Source organism: Choloepus didactylus, chromosome 12 (genome assembly GCF_015220235.1).
Source record: "Choloepus didactylus isolate mChoDid1 chromosome 12, mChoDid1.pri, whole genome shotgun sequence".
Classification (NCBI taxonomy): Eukaryota; Metazoa; Chordata; class Mammalia; order Pilosa; family Megalonychidae; genus Choloepus; species Choloepus didactylus.
The window spans coordinates 4,803,873-4,828,129 of NC_051318.1; the positions used below are offsets into that span (position 1 = coordinate 4,803,873).

Consider the following 24,257-nt stretch of genomic DNA (forward strand, 5'->3'; position numbering starts at 1 on the left):
TAAGGAAAGGCACTTAAAGAAGCATGGTTCTCAGAGGTGGAAGGACATTTTAGAGAATGCTGCGTAACAAACCAACCGTCCTAGCGAGAGGCCCAGCACAGTGGCCCTAATGGACGGGGATCTCAGGGGCCAGACCCCCCCCAACACGCCCACAGGCCTTCATCCAGCTACTGGCCCAGACCGCGCAAACACGACGTCATTTTTGAAAATGAAGAGGGAGAGGGAGAGCATAGACTGAGTATCTCCTTAGAATTTGTGGAAACACTGTCTTTACGTTCTTTTGGCAACACATATTCCTCCAGAAGTATAGGCTAGGCCACAATTAACAGATACATTCTAGGAAACTGAAATAATTAGAATAGAGAGAAAAATCATACCTTCTATCAACAGCTCTTGTCCATGACTGCCAAGTAGTGTACGGGACAGGAACGGGGCAAAGTCTACAAAAATTTCACGAAGAAGAGGAGCAACTTTTTCTAAGGCTCTTTCAAGTTTTGCAGTGATGCTGTTGAAATTAAGACAAAGACATAGAAATATGATTAATTACAAAATGTCAAATTTTTCTTCTAAATCCAAATCTTAGTCACTGAAGTCCCACTCTAGCCCAAGGAATAACAAGCTTCCAGGAGAAGGGACACCTCGTACAGTTTAACATGCAGTTTTAAGGCTACTCAAAATAACATAGCTAAGAGAGAACGTTTCCACTCTGCACAGGAATTGTGGTTCTACAGCTGCAAGGACCACAGCTCTGTTCTTCTCCGGGACCTTCGGGAAGAGGACTGTGACATCCCTTCTTTGCGTGTCCTTGCAACCACACACCCCCCTCCCCACGAAAACTGTTTTGAACACTTCCAACATGGGTCACTGTGGCAGACACGAAGAATTAACCTGTGCTCTTGAGGTACTCTCTGACATTTATGGAATAAATGGAATTCAGTGCCAGGGCTGAGCTGGAGCTAAGCTGCCAGGCCAAAGCAGGCATTTTCCATTTCATGAATGCATTTACTTTTATTTACCAGTCCCTGCATTATTATTCCTTAAATCCTTGAATTTAAACTTACATAAGCACTGTCTGATGTTCTTGAAAACACCTTGAATAGTTACATGCAAAAGAAAAAAATGTGTGAAGAAAATATTTCTGCTCAGGCACATGAATTATCTGTTAGCAGGCGTCTCTCAGAGTGAGCGCTCAGGGCTGGAGCCCAGCTTTCTCACGTGTCATCCCGTGGCCACGGGCTGCCTGGACTCCCACACCTGCACAATGAAGCCAGGTGAGGGCTGGCCTGGCGGGGACAGACAGGGGCTTATAAAACACCTGCACACCGCACACGCTCAGGTGAGCTCTTCTCGCTGCCATTGTGAACAAAACACTCTCCCTATTTACTCCTACAGAATATGACTACAATATAATAGAAAGCAAACTAAAGGCAGTAAGATAGTGTCAGGAGGGTGTACATCCTTCTGTGCAGGAGACATGTACGGTAAGGAACAAAGCAGTGCTTCAGAATGGTGGGAGTTTGGCCACTGCTCCTAGGCAACCTTTGTTACATAAGAGGACAAACTTGGAACTATAGAATAGAATTAATCATAGAATAATTTGCAAAATACTACAGATATGCAAAACTAAGTTCTGTTTTAAGTGATTAAATAGAGTAGCAAATCATCGAGGGTGTCTTTCTCTCCCAATGTGTAAACAGCAAGAGCTGAATCCTCTGTAGAGTTAGAACTTCATTACTGTATACAATTAAAAATGAAATTTATAGAAGAAACCAGTTGCAACATCATAAACCAAATCAAGTGCCAGTTTTAGCCTTGAGGAGTAAGATGGTCTAGAATTAACTTCTGTCCCAACTGGAATACTGGACAAAGTACAGGAAAGAGCCATTTTCAGATGAAATGTGTCCCCACATGGGGACGCAGGGCCCAGCAGCCTCCTGAGCCAAGCCTGAGAGAGAGGAAGAGGACACTGCGAAGATGGGCATGCACCCCAGCCCAACGAGAGCGGCTTCTGAGCAAGGACCCGGGGGAGGAGCCGCAGCCCACAGGGCTCCCACCGCCAGGAGGACCTTGGGGAACACAGCAGCATTTGGGAGAAACCCCAGCAGGTCCACACCAAGGATACAGCCTTCTGACCTGCCTTCAAAGGGGCTAAAAACAAGCCTGAGGGAGGACAGACTGCTCAACAAATGGTGCTGGGGGAGCTGGACAACCATGGGGGAAAAAGAGTGGGTCTTGACCTAAAAGAAAAATTAGCCCAAAATGGCTCACAGACTTAAAGAGTAAAACTACCTGGAAAACTACAGAACTTCTGAAAGAAAACAGAGGAGGAAATCGTGGTGACTAAGATGCTCCCAGACCTGGCAGCAAGTGACCCGTGCTAGGAAAAGAGGTCGATTCGGCCCACAACACAGTCACACGTTTACTCTGCAGTAGACCCCACTCAGTAAGAGGAAAGGACAGGCTGCTCTCTGGGAGAAAACACCTGCAAACCACATTCCTGGAAAAGTTACTTGTGCCTAGAACGTATATAAAGAACTCTCAAAACTCAAAAGTTAATACATGATCTAATTACAAAATGGACAAAAGACATAAGCAGACATTTCACTAAAAGAGGACATTCTGACAACAAATAAGCACATGAAAGATGCTCAACATTATTATCCACTAGGAAAATACAAAATTAAGACCAGAGTGAGTTATCACCATACACCTCTCAGGAGGGCTAAAATTAAAAAAACAATGGTAACCCCAAATGCTGGCCGAAGGAGAAGCGGAGCCCGGCTAGACTGCCGGTGGGAATGAACAGGGTGGCTGCTCCGGAAGACAGCTGGGCAGTTTCTTGTAAAACTGAACAGGCACTTCCCACAGAGCCCAATAATCTCACTCTTGGGCACTTATCCCAGAGAAAAGAAAACTCATGTTCACACAAAAACAAACGTTCATTACAGCTTTATTCCTAAGAGCCAAAAATTAGAAACAAGCTCAGTATCCTCAATGGGGTGAATGGTTACACGGCTGGTCCCCATCAAACCCCGGACTACTACTAAGCAAGAAAAAGGCAGACGCGGATGGCCTCACAGGCCTGAGGCTGGGTGGGAAAGGTCCATCTCAGGCAGGCCTATGAATAACCCGAGGAGGAACGCATGGGGAAAATCAGAAAAATGTTCAAATTAACTGAAAATTTAAACATCATAACTAAATGTGTATAATACATGTAAAGCAGCTTAGAGGAAGACTTATAGCTTTTATTTGCCAAATTAGAAAAAAAGTAAAGAGCCACAGTGTAAATATTTCAGGCTTTCCAAGACATGTACTGGCAAGTTCTGTTGGAACCACTCAAGGCTGACAGTGTGACAAGGAAAACAGCCAATGACCTACATAAACAAACGGGTGTTCTAATGCCAATAAAACTGTTTTCAAAACAGCAGGCCCGCGTGGCCCAGCCACAGAGCATACATAAACAAACGGGCAGGCCTCATTCCAACACAACCGTATTGACAAAATAGTGGCCGATTTGGCTCACGAACTAGTTTGTGGACCCCGGATGTTTCCACTCTAAGAACTCAGAAACAGAAAAGAAAGTAAACTGAAAGTAACTAGAAGAAATCATAAGAGCAGAATTCAATGTAATAGGAAAACAGGAATAAAAATGGAAAGAGAATTAATGAATCCAATAACTAGTGGGGTTTTTTGGGGGGAAAAAAACTGGAATACTGAAAAACAATAACTATTCTGCTAATTATAAAATGAGAAAAGATACAAATTAACAAAATCAGGAATGAAAAAGGGAACATTGTTAGTGATCCTAAAAATATTTTTAAATAATAAGGAAATATTATGGAAAACTTAATGACATAAGTTTGATAAGATGGTCAAATAACTTAAAGACAGAAATAAGCAAAATAACATTAAATAAATAAATAATCTCTGAATACTCACTATTCTGTTAGACAAACTGAATTTGTAATTTACTGCTTTCCCAGAAAGAAAATATCAGGCAGAGATGGCTCTACTGGTGAATTTTCTCTAATATTTAAAGATAAATAATATTTATCCAACAAATTACCTTATCTTCTACATAGAAAGTAATAAAGAAATGACAGAAAGTACTATAACTATTAAGTGAGCTTAGAATTAAGTGAGTCAATTAGGTTGTAGGATAGAAAGTCAATATACCAGAATCAACTGTCATTCTACACACTACCAGTACACAACTGGAATTTTCTTAGCTGTACTGAGGTATAATCAGCACACACTAAACTGCAGGTAATCACTGATTTGCTTTCAATCATGATAAATTAGCTTGTATTTCCTATAATTTTTTATTAAATAGAATAATACAGTATGTATTCTTATTTAATCTGGCTTCTAACACAATTGGAAATTTAAATTAAGAAATTTAGTTTACAATATCATCAAAAACATGAAATACTTAGGATTTTTAAAAATATGAACAAGACCTCTATAATGAAAACTATGATAGGTGGCTGAGATAAACTAAAGAACTCAGTGAATGAAATGATACACTATGTATATAATTTGTAAGTCTCAATATTCTTAAGCTGTCATTTCTCCCCAAATTCAATTAAAAATTCAAACCAATTGTAATTAAAATTTCAGAATTTTTAAAATAGAAATTGAAAAGCCAATTCCAAAATTTATATAAAAATATAAATGACCTAGAAAAGTCAAAGTAGTTTTAAAAAATGAACAGTTACAGAAATCACACTGTCTGAATTCAAGACTTACACGAAAGCTGCAGTAACTAAAACAGGGGCATGCTGGCATAAAGATAGCCCTAGCGCTCACAGACAGCATGGAAGCCAGATAAACCCATACATGGGTGGGAAACTGATTTTAAACCAATGTGCCAAGGTAATTCAACGGGCAAAGGACCATTTTTTAAATAAGCAGCACTAAAACATCGATAGACGGATAAAAATAAACCCCAATCTTTGCTGCACCATAAACACAATTGTCAGAATGGATCATGGACCTCAGCATAAAAGCTACAACTATAAAACTTCTGGAAGAAAATACAGGAGAACAGCTTCAGGATACTGAGGCAAGCCAATATTTCTTAGGACATAAAAGGTACAAATCACGACAGGAAAAATATTGAGAAATGGACCTTGGCAAAATTAGAACTTTCTAATCTTAAGACTGTTAGGAAAGTGAAAATAAAAGCGACTGAATGAAACAAAACAAAATTTTGGAATGTATATTTCTGACAAAGGATAAATATACAAAATATATAGAGAACTCTTAAATCTGAATCAGAAAAATAACTCTTACACCTCAATTAAAAGTAGAAAAATATTTCAATAGTCATTTTACAAAAAGAAGATACACAAATGACCCATAAGCACACGAAAAAAATGCTCATCATCATTAATCATCAGAAAAATGGAAATTAAAACCAAAATAAGACAGGATTACATGGAGATATGATTACATGGCCACTGTCAACTCTTAAAATAAAAACACTGACAATATCAAGTGTTGAAGAGGAGGTAGAACAAATGGAACTCACACACATTCCTGACGCATGTAAAATGATACAACCATTTGGAAAACAGTTCAGCAAGATTTCACAAAGTTAAGCATACACTTCCTGTCCAACCTAGCATCTTACTAGTGGGCATTTTACCCAAAAGAAATGAAAACACACATCCATACCAAGACTTGTACTCCAATGTCCACAGAAACTTTATAATAGCCCCAAACTGGGGGAAACAACAACAACAACAACAAAAAAACCTCAGGTATCCATCAACAGGTAATCAGACAAATAGTTAGACAGCCATAAAATGGAATGAAACCCAGCAATAAAAGGGAATGCATTACCCATAAACAGAAAAATATGGTTGAATCTAAAAATCCTTAGGTTGAGTAAAAGACGACATACACAAATAAGTACCTACTGTATGATTCTGCTACATGAAATCACAGAGAAGACAATTCTAATTTACAGTGTCCAAAAGCATGGAAATGTGTGCTTGGGGCTAAGCAAGGAGTGAATTACAAATGGAGAAGTTTCTGGGGTGACAGATATATTCTTTATCTTGATTGTGATGATGGTGATATGGGTATATAAACTGGTGAAAACTCATTAAAATGTACACTCACATGAGTGCATTTTATTGAACTTAGACAATATATATAAGTGGACTCAAAGTTGATATGATTTTTAAATAAAGAATAACTAGCCAAAAAAACCCCAGCAAAACAATGCAATTATAAAATATCAGTAAGTGCTAACATTTCAGAGTTGAAACTGAGAGATCTTCTGTGAATTTGTAATCCATATTACTGACTCCCATCAAGATTAAAAACATGCTCACATAGGAACATGGTAGAACCTGGCATCTTTTACACAGAAAACTAAAAATCAATATTGGGAAAAATTTAAGAAAAAAACAAAAAATGAAGGGAAAATTTGGTGTTCATAGATGAAAGTCACAATATTGTGAGAGAATCAACATGATTCCAACTGAAAGAGATTTACAGATTCAGTGTATTCTTTGTCAAAACCCCAGCAAGTTCTTTTTTAAATGAATATTAACAAATTGATTTTAAAATTTAAATGGAAATGTGAAGCATAAGACTAGCCAAGACACTCGTGAAGTTTTAAAAAGAACAAGGTGAAAAGACAGATACTGATCCTTATTAACCCTAATGGTAACCATGGCAGGAAGCACAAGGAGAGGCACATAGTACACACGCACATACACTTGCTCTACGACAAAAGTGGCAGAGCCTGGGAGAAAGGGCAGTGCTGCAAATACACGGAGCGGGCGTATCTTAATACACACACGACCACCACATTACCTTCACAAAATCAACACCAGCTGGATTACACATCTCAATATAAAAATCAAAAAACTAAAGCAGCCAGAAGATAAGGTAGAGAAAATGTAGGCAAAGATTTCTTCAACAAAACACAAAAGTCAAGAAAAACATAAAAACTCGATAATTTGAATTTCATTAACATTGACAAGTTCTGCTGATCAAAACATACCACATAATTACGGATTAGACAAGCCACAGCATGGGAGAAGATAGATGCCCAACATATGAATATAAAAGGGTTCATTTTTGAAACATATGAGAGACTTTTACAAATTAATAAGAAAAAGACAAACAACCCCATTTTAATTATGAGCAAGAGACTTCAACAAGCAAATCAACAGAAGCACAAAACAAAAATATATAAAAAGATGCTCAACCGTAATCAGAAAAATGCAAATTAAAATAACACTGTACAAGGCGACAGAAGAAGATGGTGGCATAGAGAAGAGTGGAAGCTAAGCAGTCCCCCTGGAACAACTAAAAAAAACCAGAAACAACTAGTAAATAATCCAGAATAACTGCAGGCGGACAAACGTGACCGTCCACTCATCATACACCAACCTAAATTGGGAGGAATGCCCAAGATCACAGCATAAAATCTGTAAGTAAAAACTGTGGCTCCAAGCCGAGAGCCCCCTCCCACCATGGCCCAAACTGCAAAGCCTTGCATGCTAAAGAGCAGCTCTCTCCGAGCAAATGAATACAACTCAGCTGAGCTCCAACTGGGGTTTTGATCAACAAGCGTGGACTGCTTGCAACCAGCTACGAATCCCCAACAAGCAGACAGAGGCTTTGGGTGATGACTGACCTTGGAGAGCCAGAGGACTTCTCTGGGAGGCAGGGGGAGCCCAGAGGACCGGGTGCTATCTCTGGCCGAGGGGTGAAACTGACGGTGGCTGCAGACCGGCCCTGAAGGGGGCTTTCTGTCCCTTTTTCCGCTCAGTGGAGAAAGCCTCAGCCATCTTCAATTCCCCGTGCTCAGACCCAGACAAGGGCAGAGACAGCAGAGTCAGAGAGACTACTCAAATGCAAATGATATCTCCCCAGGGGGTGTATCTTCCCTAACAGGAAAGAGGTGGTGCCCAGCTCTACTACCTGCCTTCCATTCAGAAACAGACCCCAGAGCCTGGGGGGAAACAGCCACAGGCCACACCTCCTTACACCAGTCTGGAGTTAGCGGCTGACAGGTGCCACCTGCTGACCTGAGGCCTCACAGGGTGTACCAATCTTCTAAGACACCCTCAGGGAAACCGGATAATGAATAGTTCTTCTTTCTGAAACCTGAGCCCGTTCTGGGCTGGGAAAACCTGATCAGGGTAACCAAGGAAACCAGATGCCTAGACAACAGAAAACTACAACCTACACTAAGAAAAACGAACTTATGGCCCAGTCAAAGGAACAAACGTCCACTTCAACTGAGATAAAGGAATTGAAACAACCAATGCTAAATCAAATAAAAAATAGTTTAGGGGAGATATGGCAAAAGAGATGAAGCATATAACGAAAACGCTGGGGGTACATAAGGTAGAAATCAAAAGTTCGCAAAAACAACTGGCAGAATCTATGGAAATGAAAGGCACAACACAAGAGATGAAAGACACAATGGAAACATACAACAGCAGATCTCAAAATGCAGAAGAAAACACTCAGGAACTGGAGAACAAGATACCTGAAAGCCTACACACAAAAGAACAGATAGAGAAAAGAATGGAAAAAATATGAGCAACGTCTCCAGGAGCTTAAGGACAAAACGAAATGCAGGAATGTACGTGTCATAGGTGTCCCAGAAGGAGAAGAGAAGGGAAAAGAGGCAGAAGCAATAATAGAGGAAATAATCAATGAAAATTTCATGTCTTATGAAAGACATAAAATTATGGATCCAAGAAACGAAGCATACCCCAAAGAGAATAGATCTGAATAGGCCTATGCCAAGACACTTAATATTCGGACTGTCAAATGTCAAAGACAGAGAGAATCCTGAAAGCAGCAAGAGAAAAGCGATTAATCACACACAAAGGAAGCTTGATAAACTATGTGTGAATTTCTCAAAAGAAACCATGGAGGCAAGAAGGAAGTGGGGTGATATATTTAAGATACTGAAAGAGAAAAACCACCAACCAAGAATCCTATATCCGGCAAAACTATCCTTCAAATATGAGGGAGAGCTTAAAATATTCTCTGACAAGCAGACAATGACAGAGTTTGTGAACAAGACACCTGCTCTACAGGAAACACTAAAGGAAGCACTGCATACAGAAAGGAAAAGACAGGAGTAAGAGGTTTGGAGAACAATTTTGGGAGATAGTAGCACAGCAATGTAAGCACACTGAACAAAGATGACTATGAGTATGGTTGAAAGAGGAAGGTTAGGACCATGTGGAATACCAGAACAAAAGACAAAGGATAAAGACTGGGACTGTATAATTCAGGGAAACCTAGAGTGCTCAACGATTGTAATAAAAGGTACAAATATGTTTTTACATGAGGTACAACAAATGAATATCAACCTTGCAAGGTGTTAAAAATAGGGTGGGATTGGGGGGAAAATACAATCGATGCAAAGTAGAGACTATAATTAACAGAAACATTGTATTATGCCTCCTTTAATATAACAAAGGCAATATACCAAAGCTAAATGCATATGGTGGACAGGGATAGAGGGGAAGGGTATGGGACTCCTGGCATTGGTGATGTTGTCTGACTCTTTATTCTACTTTAGTTTACTGCTATCTTTCCTTTTGTTGCTGTCTAGCTGTCACTTTTTTTTTTTCCTCCCCTCTCTTTTTCTTTTTCTCTACCTTCTTTGACTCTTCCTCCTTCTTTGTGGAAGAAATGGAGATGTCCATATATAGATAGTGGTGATGGTGCTGAATGCATAAATACGTGACTATACAGGGAACCAACAATTGTTTACGTAAGATGGAATGTATGGTGTGTGAACAAAACCGTCCTAAAAAAAATGGGTTGATGAAGAAATCTTGAGGGCACTGTATTGAGTGAAATAAGACAGATACATAAGGACAAATATTGCAAGGTCTCACCAATATGAACTAATTATAATACGTAAACTCATAGACACGAAAAATAAGTTACCAGGATATAGAACAAGGCTAAAGACTGGGGAGTGGTTGCTTAGTATGAGCAGAATGTTCAACTAGGGTGAAGTTAAATGTTTGGAAATGGACAGAGGTGATGGTAGCACATTGTGAGAATAACTAACAGTGCTGAATGGTATGTGAAAGTGGTAGAAAGGGTAAGCTCAGAGTCACGTATGTCACCAGAAGGAAAGTTGGAGGTTAAAAGATGGGAATGTATAAAACAGTGAACCTTGTGGTGGACAACGTCTATGATTAACTATACAAATAACAGAAATCTCTCTCATGAACTAGAGCAAATGTATGACATTATAACTAGAAGTTAATAATAGGGGGGCATATAGAAAAAAAACTGCATACCTATTGCAAACTATATACTACAGTTAGTAGTAGTTTAACATTCTTTCATCAATAGTAACAAATGTACTATACCAAAACTATGAATCAATAATGGAGAGGGAGTGGTTAGAGGTACGGGAGGATTTGAGTTTCCTTTTTTTGTCTTTATTTCTTTTGTGGAGTAACGAAAATGTTCTAAAAATTGAAAAAAAGAAATAACTGTGGTGATGGATGCATAGCTGTATGATGCTACTGTGGGCAATTGATTGTACACTTGGGATCTTTGGATAATTATATGGTATGTGAACAATCTCAATAAAAAATATATAAATTGAGAAAAAAATAACACTACACTTCCTGAAGAATGGCTAAAATGCAAGACACTGACAGTACTAAGCGCTGGCCAAGCCATGGGCAACTGAAGCCCTCATATTTTGCTGGTGGATAAATAAACTCGTGGAACCACTTGGGAAACCCATTTGGCATTCTCTCCTAAAACTGAGCATGCACAAACCCTACCAATCATCAATTCCACACCGAGTAATTTACCCAACAGACATGTACACATATGTGCAGTGTACCCTAGAGTAATGAAGAAGGTGGTTCAGAGCAGCATGATTTGAAATAGCCAAAAAGTAGAAATTTCCATGTGCACATCATCAGTAGAATGTAGTAAAAAAATCGTGCAAATTGGAATAAAACTGAATAAACTACTGTTATGCACAATATAGATGGATCTCATGAGCCTCACGTTGACCCAAAATTCCAGAAACAAAAGAATATATTGTACAATTCCATTTATACAAAATTTAAAAGGACAACGCTAATCTAGTATTAAAAGCCAAGAGCGTGAATCTGCAGAGGAGCAGGCTAGTGCCTGGGAGTAGAGTGGGGTCCCCATAACATTCCATTTCTTGACGTGGGTGCTGAACACAAACGTCTCCATTCTTTCTCTCAGCTTCACATCACAATTTGCATCCTTTTCTATAGCCGCATCATACATGAAATTAAAAAGGTGCGTTTGTGTGTGTGTGTGCAATTTAACTCCAAAAGGGGGGCCAGCCCTTCCGGGAATGCTCACCGGCATGCTACTACCAATCACTGTTATCTAGAAGTCATGGTAGGTAAGGCAGTGTTTAGTTATTGGAGTTCCAATTAACTATGTTAAAAAGTACATTGCAGTGAAGACTAATTTCAAAAGTTACATTTTACACCTTTCACTACCACCCCAAAGATGCCAAGTTCTACCATGTTCGTATGTGAGCATGTTTTTAACCTTCATGGGAACCAGTAATATGGATTACAAATTCACAAGAGGATCTCTCAGTTTTAACTTTGAAATATTAGCACTAGATGATTTTAAAATAAGAATAACCAGCTAAAAAGAAAAAACAGCAAAACAATGTAATTATAAAACCACAAACATAACATACATTCTCAAAAATCCTTAACTATATCAGTGTATTCCGAGTACCTCTTTGCTAGGTGAAAAGGGGGTGGATAAAACCAGGAGGAGGGCAGCTACGTGTACCTCATGTTTTCAGCGGAGTCCTCCGGCATCGGGGCCACCGTCTGCACAGCGGGGAGGTTTTTGCTGGTGGCGCCGTTCACGAAGCTCGAGGAGGATGACGAGGACGAGGACCCGGAGTCCACGGCACCTGTTTCCAAAGCAGTCACTTTAGCCTTAGACATAAGCTTATTTAACAAATTAACTTTAACTGCATCACTGCTTTCTGATTTTTAAAGAATTACTCATCTAAACTTCAAACCAGAATTTCACAAAAATCATTTGGCCATTACTACACTAACAACTCTTTTCTACTATACATAACAGCTGCTGCATTAAAATCCAGTTGATTACTTACGTAAATCTAACAAAAGTACAGATTACAAATGGGAAATAAATGAAAGACATCAACAAACGAAAATAAGTTTAGATAAAATGAGACTGACAAAAATAATGCAAAATTTATCTCTTTTTATTGCTATGTTGTAAAATTTTAGTTTTCTGTCATTGAAGATATAACTTACAACGAATTGTCTGAGCCTAACTTTGTGACACTGTGGCAGCAAATGCGTATTTTGATAAAGTGAATGCTTAAGGGAGGGGCTATAATGAGTCTAATTGTACCTGACTGGAAAATAGTGCGTTTTCCTCGATGATATGAAGATGCCATATTATAGTAGCTTTTTCTGTAATGCAGAATACATTCTATACAGTGTAAGTATATTCAATAGCTGTGGAGTTGAGGGACATCTAGTGTTCCTAAATATTATCATATCTTACACTGTTTCCCATCACACTGAACTGAATTACTTAATGGGATTTCTACAGCAACATTTCTAAAGCATCTATGTGCCAACCATCCGAACCAGACAACATTTGGTCCCTAACTTTATATACATATATATATTTCTAAGGAGGATGTTTATTAAGCACATTTTACGTTTCATTATACTATTACTAAATCTGTCACTACCACTGCTTCCTATATCTATTATTAATTCTTAAAATAGATACTAAATGAAAATATTATGACTTGTCGTATACAAAGATAAAAAGGGGTGATATAGTTTTTCAATTACTTATCTCTTAATAAAGATTCAATAAACACCAAATGTAGAGTGGTGTTTTCCCACTACATTGGCATGTAGTAAGAATCATAACACTTCTTGAATAAATATCTTGGTAAAAGAGGGAAACACTTTTTTCCTCTTACAAAAAAGCAGAATGTGCATAAAGAGTAAGAGCGTAACTTGGGAAGAAAGACTTATATAACATCTTCAAACAAGCCAGATACAAATATTTATTTATACTACAGATAAACCAAAGATGGTATCTTCTTTAACAACGTCATTACTGATGTTTATCTGCTAATATAAATACGCTCGACAGAGTACACTCTACTTACTACAACCCCCAAAATGTGTTGCTCATGGTAAGTCAGACTCAGGGGGTGTGATACGCAAGAAGGTGCAGAGAGCACCGAGGAGAGTGCAGATGAGTGCAAGTGGGCGGGTCTGGGCAATGGTGAGCACGGAGGGCTCAGGGCGCTACAGCTCGGAGAAGAGGAGGCTAGAGAGTCAGGGAGTTTCCTGCGGAGTATAAGTACCTAAAATGGAATCACAAAGACTGGGTGAGGATTTATTGAGCTAATAATCAACAGGAGCTTTTCTGGAAATTTACAAAAAAAAAGTTATTACAGGCAGGCTTTTAAAATTGTAGTGATTTGGAATTTCTCTTCCTAGCATGATTAGGAAAAGTTGGACAATGAATCACATACAACTGCAATCTAAAAACATAAATTACTTCAAGTCGCACGATGGTTCTTATTCACATGCATTTTATCCACCGAGGCCCTGGCGTCCAGCTGGGGCTCCCAGGGAAGCCTTGGGGAATCAGCAAAGACGACACCTGAGGGCTCACCAGGCAGTGTCATTCGATGCACTGCCCATCACCGGCATTTCTAGTAAACTTTGCCTCTTATGATACGACTTACTAATTTCTACTTATCAAACTTCACTGTTCAAATTATCTTTTGCCTTTGATCCCCAAAACATCTTTCATTATTCGAGTTTCACTCTGAAAGAAAATTTCCCTGTGATCTGAGAAGCTTCAAAACAAAACCAATGGTGACCTCTAAAATGGCCACTAAAAAATGTGTCCTCAAACTACAGAAAAATTCTGAAAAGTAGTAACATAAACTATAACTCTCCTAAAGATTAAGACAATCTTCAATGATCAGGGTCTTTAAATTTTTTAAGTTCAAATAAGCAGAAAGATGAAGATATAGAAAACAGAAAGAAAAAGATGAGGTATCACAAGAATAGATAAGGACAATACCTGTTGTATTAATCATACTTTTTGGGGTTGCTCCGGTGGCAGCGAAGATGTTGGCGGTGCTGCCGGCCGGCGGTGCGCTCCCCGCCGCAGGGGCGCCGACCGTGGTCACTGCCAGACTGCCCGGCGGCGCCTTCTTCACGGGCACCACCACGCTCCTGCAGAGAGAGACGGGGAGAACCTTCACTTTCACCCAGGCTTCTTAAGAGTATTTTAATGAATTTCATAATAAAACTCTGAACTTGAAATTATGTTAAGTTAAAATAAATAAACTATTTCCCCACAATAAAAAAAATACTTATATTTCCTTGCAGTGAAACATCATTCACCTCAAAGTTTACAGAACTACAAACTTCATTTAACAAATACCTTCCAGGCATTACTCAACCATAATTGAATTCTCCTATCTAGGAAATAGATGTATGAAATCTTTCAAGTACAAATGTATTGCTTTAAAATTGGTTGAACGACAGTACAAAACATTCAACCTAAACTAGGAGGTCTTTGTGATACACCCGTATTTTATAATTTTCCCAGGAAAAAATCTCTTCTTAAAGAAAACTGTCAATGCTCTTTCTTAAATAAGTCTATGGCTTAAACTTCCTTAATAACAATGTTAATTTTTTTCCTCCAAATAAACCATTTGTTAATATTGCTAATATTTCAGTGACTTGGTCTTCACTGTCAAAATCTAAATTTACAATACTTAGTATTCTCAGTTTTAAACATACTTAAAATATTTTTTGAGTGATCAAAGTTATTAGAATCTTAAATAATTTTCATTTCAGAAAAAAAAAAAAAGCAAAACACCCCACAACTTTTTTCATTATTTCTTTTCTCTCTTTGAATGATGGAGTCAAAGAAGTTCATTAGACTCCACTCCAAGTTCCCAAGAGCTCAGGCTATGTTTCCAGTTCCTACGTGCCAGTCCTCATCTCTTCCTGCCATCTCTCTCCGAGGCCGTGTGGGATTGTGGCAGGAATACAGGACGCAGGGTCGGGGGACAAGGGCTGGGGCACAGGGCAACTCCCGAGCTGGGGGTCTTAAACTCCAGATTCCTCACTACAAGCCCATCAAGCTTATTGCCAATGTAACTGCAGAGAATAAACGAGACTATATGAGGACTTTCAACCATGAAAGTCAGGTTTCTTATAACTGTTAATGATTGTTGCCATTACTAAAACTGAAATAATTCTCTGGCTACAGGATATAAGGTATCTAGTAATAACAATCAACATAAAGATTAATAGAAAAAAAAAGGAAGGTACTAATCTATTTCTGGTTTACCATGAAAACTCTTCTCTAAACTTCTAAACAAACATGAGACGCACTACTTCACTGGTGATCTAGCAAGAACACAAAATTATCAATTCTGGATTTGAAAAGTAGATATTAGTGAAATCTTAACACTTTATTTTATACATCTCTCACAAAATCCTCATGGATAAAGTAAAGAAGCAGGCTGACTGATAGTGCTGGGAGGGGATTTGTAGACGGTGCAAAAGCTATTTCAAAAGAGCTCTGATAACGGATCATTACCAAGCTTGGACAAAAACTCTCCATAAAAGACCACCTCAGGCAACCTGTCAAGTGTAGAAACTATGATACACAAGTTACATTATGAGAAATTAATTATATAAATGCAAGAAGACATTAAAAAAAAAAAACTCAACAACCTATAATGATGGTCTGTAAGTAAACTGGAAAAACATTAAAAGCAAGTCTACTAAACAATACTGGAAGCTCCTGACTTAATAGCAGCTGCTGTGTGGTCCCCAGCCCTTGCCCCAACTGCAAGCTGGCGCGGTGTGTAGATACGTAGTGTGGTGGCGCGGAGCCCAGCTGCTCATGGCAGGCAGGCGTGGGTGGGAACTCGACCTCCCACAGTTACCACGCGAGGTCTTAGGAAAGTCAAGGTCCATAAGCTCCACTTCCCTCACATTGAGGAGGAGATCCATAACAGCCTGCACCGCGTAAGACGCTGAAAAGACGAGAGGCTCTAACGCACACGCAGCGCTCGGTGCACCACCTGCTCAACACGCCCCCGCTCTCATTAGGACACTCCGGCTCGCCCAAGAGTGGGGCCAGCCTGGGTGTACACCTGCCACGGCCAGACCCTAGGAACCACATGCCAGGTGCAGTTCTAGGCACCGTATTCCAAGACAAGTGACCAACACAGGGTGGCCACGAGAGCGGTCGGCACGCAGGAGACCTGGGATCAAGACACGTGAGGACAGGATGCAAGGCCAGAAAATTACAGTAAAACAGCAAAAAAAGTGAAAAGCGGTGGCCAATTTCAGAATTTGAAGGTATCTCAGGAAAGAAGATTAAACTCCACGCACCTGCAAACGCAAACCAGGACCGTGCGGTGGAGGCACTCCTGGAGCTTGTCGGACTGGAGCAAACCACCACCCGAGTGTCTGCACGTGACTGCTCAGATTCTTCCTCAAGCTACAGTTCTACGAATGATAAGAACTACTATTCTTCCTTTCGCTAATGGAGCCAAAATACTAGAATCAGAGGATTACACTTTCTTGTCCTTAATATCATTTCTTCACCAACACTGTCCATTCTCCAGCACCTCAAACCACCCTCAGCCCTAAGCAATCCACTTGACAAATAATCTGAAGGTGCACACTTGTTTCGCGAGTGTTCCTTCCAGGCTCGCCTATGCAGCGCCACGTGTCTGCCCCACGCCCCTAAGACAGCAAACTAGGAAGAAGCAGAAGATTACCTTTACTCTACGTATCATTTATGCATACTCCTAGGTTGTAAAGGTTGTCATCAAAAAAGTACAATGCCAGGAAATAATTCAATCTAATTCATTTGACTAAGATTTTTCAAAGAGTGTTTGATGATGTGTCAGTAACACACCGGGTGATACTCTGTCATTGAATTTCTCCTCTCTCACAGCCAGACATCTGAGTGGGATCTAATAGTAAGTCATTCACTCGCTCGCTCTTTCATTCACTTGGCAAGTATTCACTGCACGCCTGCTACAGGTAAGGAACTGTTCTAAGTTCCGGAAATACAGCAATGTGCAGAACAGACAAAACTCCTGCCCTCACGGAGCTCGCATTCCAAAAGGAGAAGACATAAGAACACAGATGAGTAAACACAGTGCATCGGGCAGTAAGTGCTAAGAGAAACAAAGCGGGACCAGGGACAGGCAGTGTTGCTGGAGAGGAGCCGGGAGAAGACACACTACAATAGGGAAGGGGTGTGAGGCACAAGGCTAGCCAGGAAGACCCGGCAGAGGAAGGGTGGGAAAGCTGGTGCGACCAGAGACTGGGCAAGGGGGAGAGTGGAGGGGGACGGGGGAGGGGAGCACAGGGGCTCGACCACAGGCCCTGCGGTCCAGGGCTGGCGGCAGAGGGGGAAGCCATGAGGGGCGACGCCATGACTCGGGTTGAACCAGGGGCGCTCCGCTGCACTCTCTACGACTTCAGTGTGAAGTGAGATACTGAAGACAAGAAGGGTTTTAAACAGTCCGCGATTTACCAAGGCAACTGAGTTTTCCAGGTGTTCGTGGCCTAGAACCCTCTCTTCCTACGCCCTCCTCTGTCTCTTGCCCACCACACGGGCTGTGCACCGAGAGCCTCAGGAGCACGTGCACGGTGACGCGGAGAAGGCGGACCTGGGGGCACCGAGGACCACGAGGCAAGCCAGTCGCCCTGCATCGGCACCCGCTCTGCCCACAGCTGCACACCAGGCCCTCCAGGAGCACAAGGCCGTGGTCGGGGAAGACCTCGCTGGAGCTAAAAGGACCAACAGGAAACAGCCAAGTGGAGAAAAGTGGAAGCAAAGGTGACAGTGAAAACTGAGCAAGACATAAGCTACGAGAAGACAGGGCTGCTGACGGCAGGGAGACGAGACCTTGGGGCCGGGTGAGGGGACAGGTGAGAACTTCGCTGCCTTCACTGTGCAAGCAACGAGAAACTGTTCCAGAATCTTCATCAGTTTTACATTTAAGAAAAATGCAACAAAAACAAAAACGAAAGCCCACCCTGACCCAAACCAACCAACAAAAGGCCCGGAAGCAGTGAGGCCAGGCGGAGGCAGCACAGGGAGCCCGCGAGGGTGTGGGAGCCTGGAGTGGGGCGCGGGATTTTGGAGAGGACAGGACGTATCTTTTTCTGAGGTTCAGGTCTTTTAAGCAAGTTCCAGAATAGCTCTGTGTTGCTTTCTGAGACGAATGATAAGGCTATGTCATTTATCATGGAATTTTGGAACTTTATGGGACGTTTTAGAAATAATGCAACTTAATCACATTATTTTATAGGGTGAGGACTCCGAGTGGATCAAGGTCTCACGACTAACTATGGAGAGACCCGGTGCTAATAGCCAATTCTCCTAGTGTACAGATTATTACTCCTTCCCTAACAAGACTTGTATATGTTAGACATTTATCTTGAGGGAAATAATCAAAACTTTGGAGAGAAACAATTTGTTACTGATTTTACAGGAACATGATTTACTGCAGCTTATCAGAAATTAAAAGGCTGTTGCTCTGATGTTTTCATCTTTTATGCATCTCCATTTTGCAAAATATCTTGGAGTATCAATACAACAAAGATGTATAAGAAATAACTGAGTATTTGACTAACTCAGTCTGTTAGAGACAGACTGTTCCTTCAGCTCCCTGAGCTGTGTGTCCATTCCAGGAGAAAGACCACAATCTTGGGGATATAGTGATACAACCACGCTCAGCCAAAACGGCACCTTCTGATAATTGGCCTTAAAAAGACTGCAGCCAGGAGTACTCTGAGAAGAATAAAAGCAGGGATTCCCAGTGGCCAGAGAGCCTGGCAACTTTGAACTGCAGAGTTTGGCAGATTTTAAATCAATTTGGCTTACATTTACTTGCTCATCTTATAAGTGGAATAACCACAGTACTTTCTGAAAAAATTAGACATCTCCAAGAATAAAAAATGAGGTGCTCATTTTCATATTCTTAATTCTAAGTTTAAAGAAATCAGTGTGAGAGATTCAGTCATCTCTATTAAACATTTCTTTAGTAATTACACTGAATTCTCATCCTTAATACTAAACCAGTGTAAAAATATGACTGAAACTACAGAGAAAACGCATAGCAATGAGTCAACTTTAGGTTTAATAACATGAAGGCTACCTAAACTGCTCTCTTAGTAATAACTTATAAAGCTTGTAACTTATAGTTAAACACTATAAGTTATAACATAAAATTATATAGTATATATAAATTATAGTTATAAACTTATATAACTTATAAGTTATAAAATAACTTATAAAAGAGTTAAATTTTATTTCAAAGAATGAAACACTTGGAAGCAAATATATTAAAAGTTTGAGGGGAAAAAAAAAACATACTGTTTTCCTGAGCACATCAACTCCAGTAAAGCAGTCTGAACAGGTTTGCAAAATCAAAAGGGAGGAAGTACAAATTATGCAAGGCTGATGTTGCCTAGTCAATGAAGCAATGTAATCATAAGGCTTTTGTTGTGATACCCCAGACTTAAAAAAACTTTTGAAAACAGAATTCTCTCTGACGTTAAAAGACTCATCATAACTGGGATTTCAGACTTTAGTGCTTCAGAAGTATGTTTATATACCTCATAATGTAATTACAGTTACCTTAAAGACAGATAAGGCAAATGGCAGCAATATGTTGGAAATATAATACAGTTAAAAAGCAGGGAGAAGCCTGTTTCCTACTGCTTCTTCTGCCTTTTGTCCCAACTAAGGGGGATCTCAGGAAATGAAGAATGAGCTAAATCACAGACTTATACTAAATTACCAGAGGATAAAAAATATGGATACATAAAAGACAAAAATTTTAGATTAAAACATAGGGTAAAAGCTTAATTGGTAGTTTTAGAGAGAAAGTTATCACCTCAACCAAAAAATCAGACAGTTACTAATGCATTAAAAGTAATAGTTTAGCTAGAATATTTTATAGACCATAGAACTTGTAAGAAACTATATCAAGAGATGGCATTGCTGGGGAATGTTGCAAGTTGATATGTGAATCCTCAGATGAGAACACTACGCTTTTCTGTTAGAAACAGACACATGATAAATATTTTTCTTTGCTTACAGTAACGGAACACTGTTAAAAACGGTTTTACATTGTAATATTCTTACACTAATTATAACAAAGGCACTCTACCAAAGGTAAACTTCAATAATAGGGGGATATAAGGGGCACGGGATTTTTTCCTTCAGAAGAAATGAGAATGTTCTCATATTGACCATAGTGGTGAATGAATAACTACATGATTATACCAAGAGCCACTGATCATATACTTAGGATGGGTTGTATGGTGTGTAAATAAAACTGTTTTAAAAAAAAAAACAACTGTTTTAGTTTCATAATTCTATTTCCTTTATACCTATAGTTTCCTTACATCTAGAATTTTCAGTGCTTTACACTTCATAAACACACATGTGGTAGGGTCACTCTGTAATCAAAGACATACAAGTCAATCTAAACAGATGAGTGGGGCAATGAAAGAAAGAGAATCAGCACTCTCTAGATAGATAGGGGCATTTATGTAATATTTCATAGTAACCATGATCTGATTAAAGACATAAAACTAAAAGAAAAAAAGGTATAGTTTAAGTCTAAACATTTCTAAAATTTGATGTTACAATTTACTTAGTGAAAATGGTATTATAAACTTCAAAACGCGAAAATTCATGAATGCTCCATCCTGGGTAGTAAATACATAGCTGTTTTATGAAATGACTTCCCAACTTAAAATCTAGGACAAATACAAAAAAATGCATTGTTAGCATTTCTGCAATAGAACAAACAAACTATTAGTTAACAAAAGTAAAACCTCAGGTGACTTCCATGGGGTTGTACAATATGAAGAAATACAATTTAGTTACAAAGAAAGGAGCAACTGAATTTATATCTATTTTTCAACCATAAAGATAAAAACGAAACACTGATTACTGGCCAAGTAGGACCCAGTGTAATCGTGTGTTTGAAAATGGCAGGGCTTAGGAGTTGGCTTCCAAAGGCCTGTTATGGGGGTTCCTATTTTCAAGGAATTCTCTCTGATGTTAAAAGACTCGTCATAACTGGTATTTCAGACTTTCGTGCTTCAGAAATGTTTATGTATCACATAATGTAATTACAGTAACCTTAAAGACAGATACGGCAAATGGTAGCAACTATGCTGGAAATGTAACTGGAAAACGCAGTTGTCCAGAGGCACTTGTGGGGACGATGCCTCTGAAAAGCTGCTCGGAGCTTCAGAGTTTGAAGTGAGAAACGTGATATTGTCACTCTCGATCTATTGAATGGCTGACGGACGAGCAAACCCGTCTGGCTGGCTGGCAGCTCATTTTGCTGGCAGGTGGCAAACAATTAGACACACCAATTTGTGCCTCCTGATGACATTAAAGCATGAAACTAAGTTGTATGCAGGGCCTAGTGATTTGTGTGAAAGCATTTCAAAAATAATACTCTTTGCCGTGGCAACTCATTTCAGACTGCCACCTCCCATTATGGCTTTGAGCAGTGACGATGACAGAGCCGAGCGGGCGTGGGGCAAGGCCGCTTCTGTTCAATCCGTCACCGGCGGCCCCCGAGACCCCAATCCCCTCCTTTCATCAATATCACCTCGTCATTTACATGTGATAGTGCTGGGGCTGCTGCATATATTAACAGCGCTGGACGCGCCTGTCCTAGGGAGAATGGAAATACGCTTTGTGTGCTTCCATTTCTCCTCTACCTATGCAATTTAGAATGAGTCCACTCCCACTGCGTTTTGCACAAAAGCTACCAGGAACAAACGGAAAGTTCTATTATTCTTTTAAGGAGTTTCTCAAAAGTGTAATAGATTCTGAGTAGCTAAGAATATTGGCACTCAGGTGACTGCTTTAAGTTTTAATGAAAAAAATCATTCTAACAGTAATCCCTATTAAAACAAAAATATTTTACTTTATCCTTTTTCATTGGATTCTCTTACAGAAATCATAATAATTCTCTATTATTTGTATTCTCACTAAATTTAAAAATATAATTTAAAATTAAATGGAAAGCAAAACTTTAATGACCTTGAATTCAATTATACAACATTTATTCGTATGTGGGTATGTATAGATACATGTAATTACATAAACACACATACACATATACCCTGGGAACATGAATCAAGCAGGTGAGATGGAAAACATCAATGCAAAATGGCAGAAGGAACATTCAAGGAATTATATGAATCAACATCAACAGAATGTAATATTAAAATATAAAAGAGAAAAATACCAAAAAAAAAAAAAGATAGAAAAATTTCCTACATTTTTATAGGGCCCTTTCTTATACTTTTCAAAAAATTAACACATTTTACCTTATATGACCGTTATTCGCAAACACCTTATCTCCTCCTAGTCTGTAAGTTCATAGTAGACAAAACTGATATTATTAATCCTCATAGGTCACATAATAACTAGCACCATTTGTATTTTCACAACAGATTTTCAAGAAATAGCTGTATGACACTGATTAAAATGTTTACAGGCAAGCATTATATTTGTGTATGGAAAAAAAAAACTCGGCATAACTGAAAATGGCTTTACTGCCATAGTTTCATCCCTAAATTCTAAAACTTACTGTCTCCACCTTGAAAAAAATAGTTTGGCTATCTTAGAGAAAGCAATATCGAGTATATTTTGACATTCTAATTTAAGAAAAATTTGATTGCCTAACTTGACAATCTTGCTTTTCTGAAACAAAAACACTTTCTTGTCAATTATTACATAATAATATATAGTTTTTTGTATAAAATAGTGTTCTTTAATATCAATAATGATGATTTGGTTCTAATAATTAACTGATACATTCCTTAGTTTATATGTTAGCATGAAATCACAATTAGGAATATGCGTCAATCCCACTGTTCAAAATTAAGTTCTCTTGTCAGTAGAGACTACCTAAAATATTTTTATAATGCTAAACGTTTTTAAATAGTAGGATATATGTTACATGCACAGATCTTTGGTTCTAAAATATTTTATTCTGCTTTTGTGAACTATCATTTTTTGCATATATTTTGGAGCAGAAAAAAGACTTAGCCGTTCCTTAGCTAAGAAATCCTTTTCATGATTTAACAAGCTAACGTAGATACAGGAACCATGTTATAAGCAGTGCAGAGACCTAAAATGCCTCCCAGACGTTTTTCCTTTCAAATATTTGCCTCGGAATATGGCCTTTAATTCTGTACCTATGGGAAATTTGCAGTAATGGATGACGGTGATGTTTGCACAACATTATGAAGTAATTAATACCACTGAATTTTTTTTAAATGTGGTATTTGTGTTGATATAGGAAAAGTCCAAAAGAAATGTGATCGAAAGCAATTTATGTTTCCCATATGCTTGCATTTAAGTCTCAAATTTGGATTTTATCACTCTTACTAACCTCCGACAACTATCATACTTTTCCATAATATGATAATGGAATTCCAGAATTACAGCAGGAATATAACAGAGTTCCCAAGTCGGAACAGACGTGGGAGCGATGTGGCCTGTGCCCCCTCATTTACACACGAGACGGCGGCGCCCCGCGGGAGGAGAACGCTCCTGCCACCACCGCAGCCGCGGGGAGACGCGCGGGGAGACGCGCGGTGCGGAGGGGCGCCGGGGAGGCCGCTGCTCTCGGGCGCCCCCCGGGGCGGGCGGGAACCGGCCGCCGGCCCTACCTGTCGAAGGAGTGGAACTGCATCGGGAGCGCGGCGTGCGCCTCCCTCTTCAGGGCCGGGTCCGGGTACGGGACGGGCTCGGGGCCGCACTCGGCCGTCTCCAGCGGCGCGGCCACGAGGCTCTTCAGGATCTCCTTGACATTGATGCCCTTGGTCTGCGTGATGCTCGATACGGCCGGCGCCGGCTTCAGCAGCTCACTGGGCGTCTCGGCGAAGCTCTCCTGAGACCTCTTCACCTCGGAGGACAACGTGGACAGCAGCTCGCTCATGACGCCAGGGCCTGCACTGGGCTCCAGCTCGGCCCCGTTCAGGACGCCGGCCGCCGGCTCCTCCCCAGGGCCCGAATCCGTGTGGGGAACTGAACTTTCCAGTTGGGTATCTTCGCCAGGGGCCGGTGTTTCTTTTTCCTTGATCGTGTCTGGAAATGCAGCAGGTGTTTCT

The 24,257-nt window shown here is 39.9% G+C and overlaps 1 protein-coding gene across 7 annotated transcripts in view; it reads right to left on the reverse strand.

Moving 5' to 3' along the window:
* NBEA (neurobeachin) overlaps window positions 1–24,257 on the reverse strand; it is a 637,956-nt gene that overhangs the window by 366,915 nt on the left and 246,784 nt on the right. For 6 of the 7 annotated variants that reach the window (XM_037800589.1, XM_037800586.1, XM_037800590.1 and 3 more), the window contains exons 30-33: window positions 23,817–24,255; window positions 14,131–14,285; window positions 11,818–11,944; window positions 378–505 (exon numbers count right to left, since the gene is read on the reverse strand). In XM_037800589.1, coding sequence (XP_037656517.1) covers window positions 378–505; window positions 11,818–11,944; window positions 14,131–14,285; window positions 23,817–24,255 — 849 coding nt within the window. The remainder of the gene's footprint in view (window positions 1–377; window positions 506–11,817; window positions 11,945–14,130; window positions 14,286–23,816; window positions 24,256–24,257) is intronic. The other variant, XM_037800588.1, reaches the window with a different exon arrangement.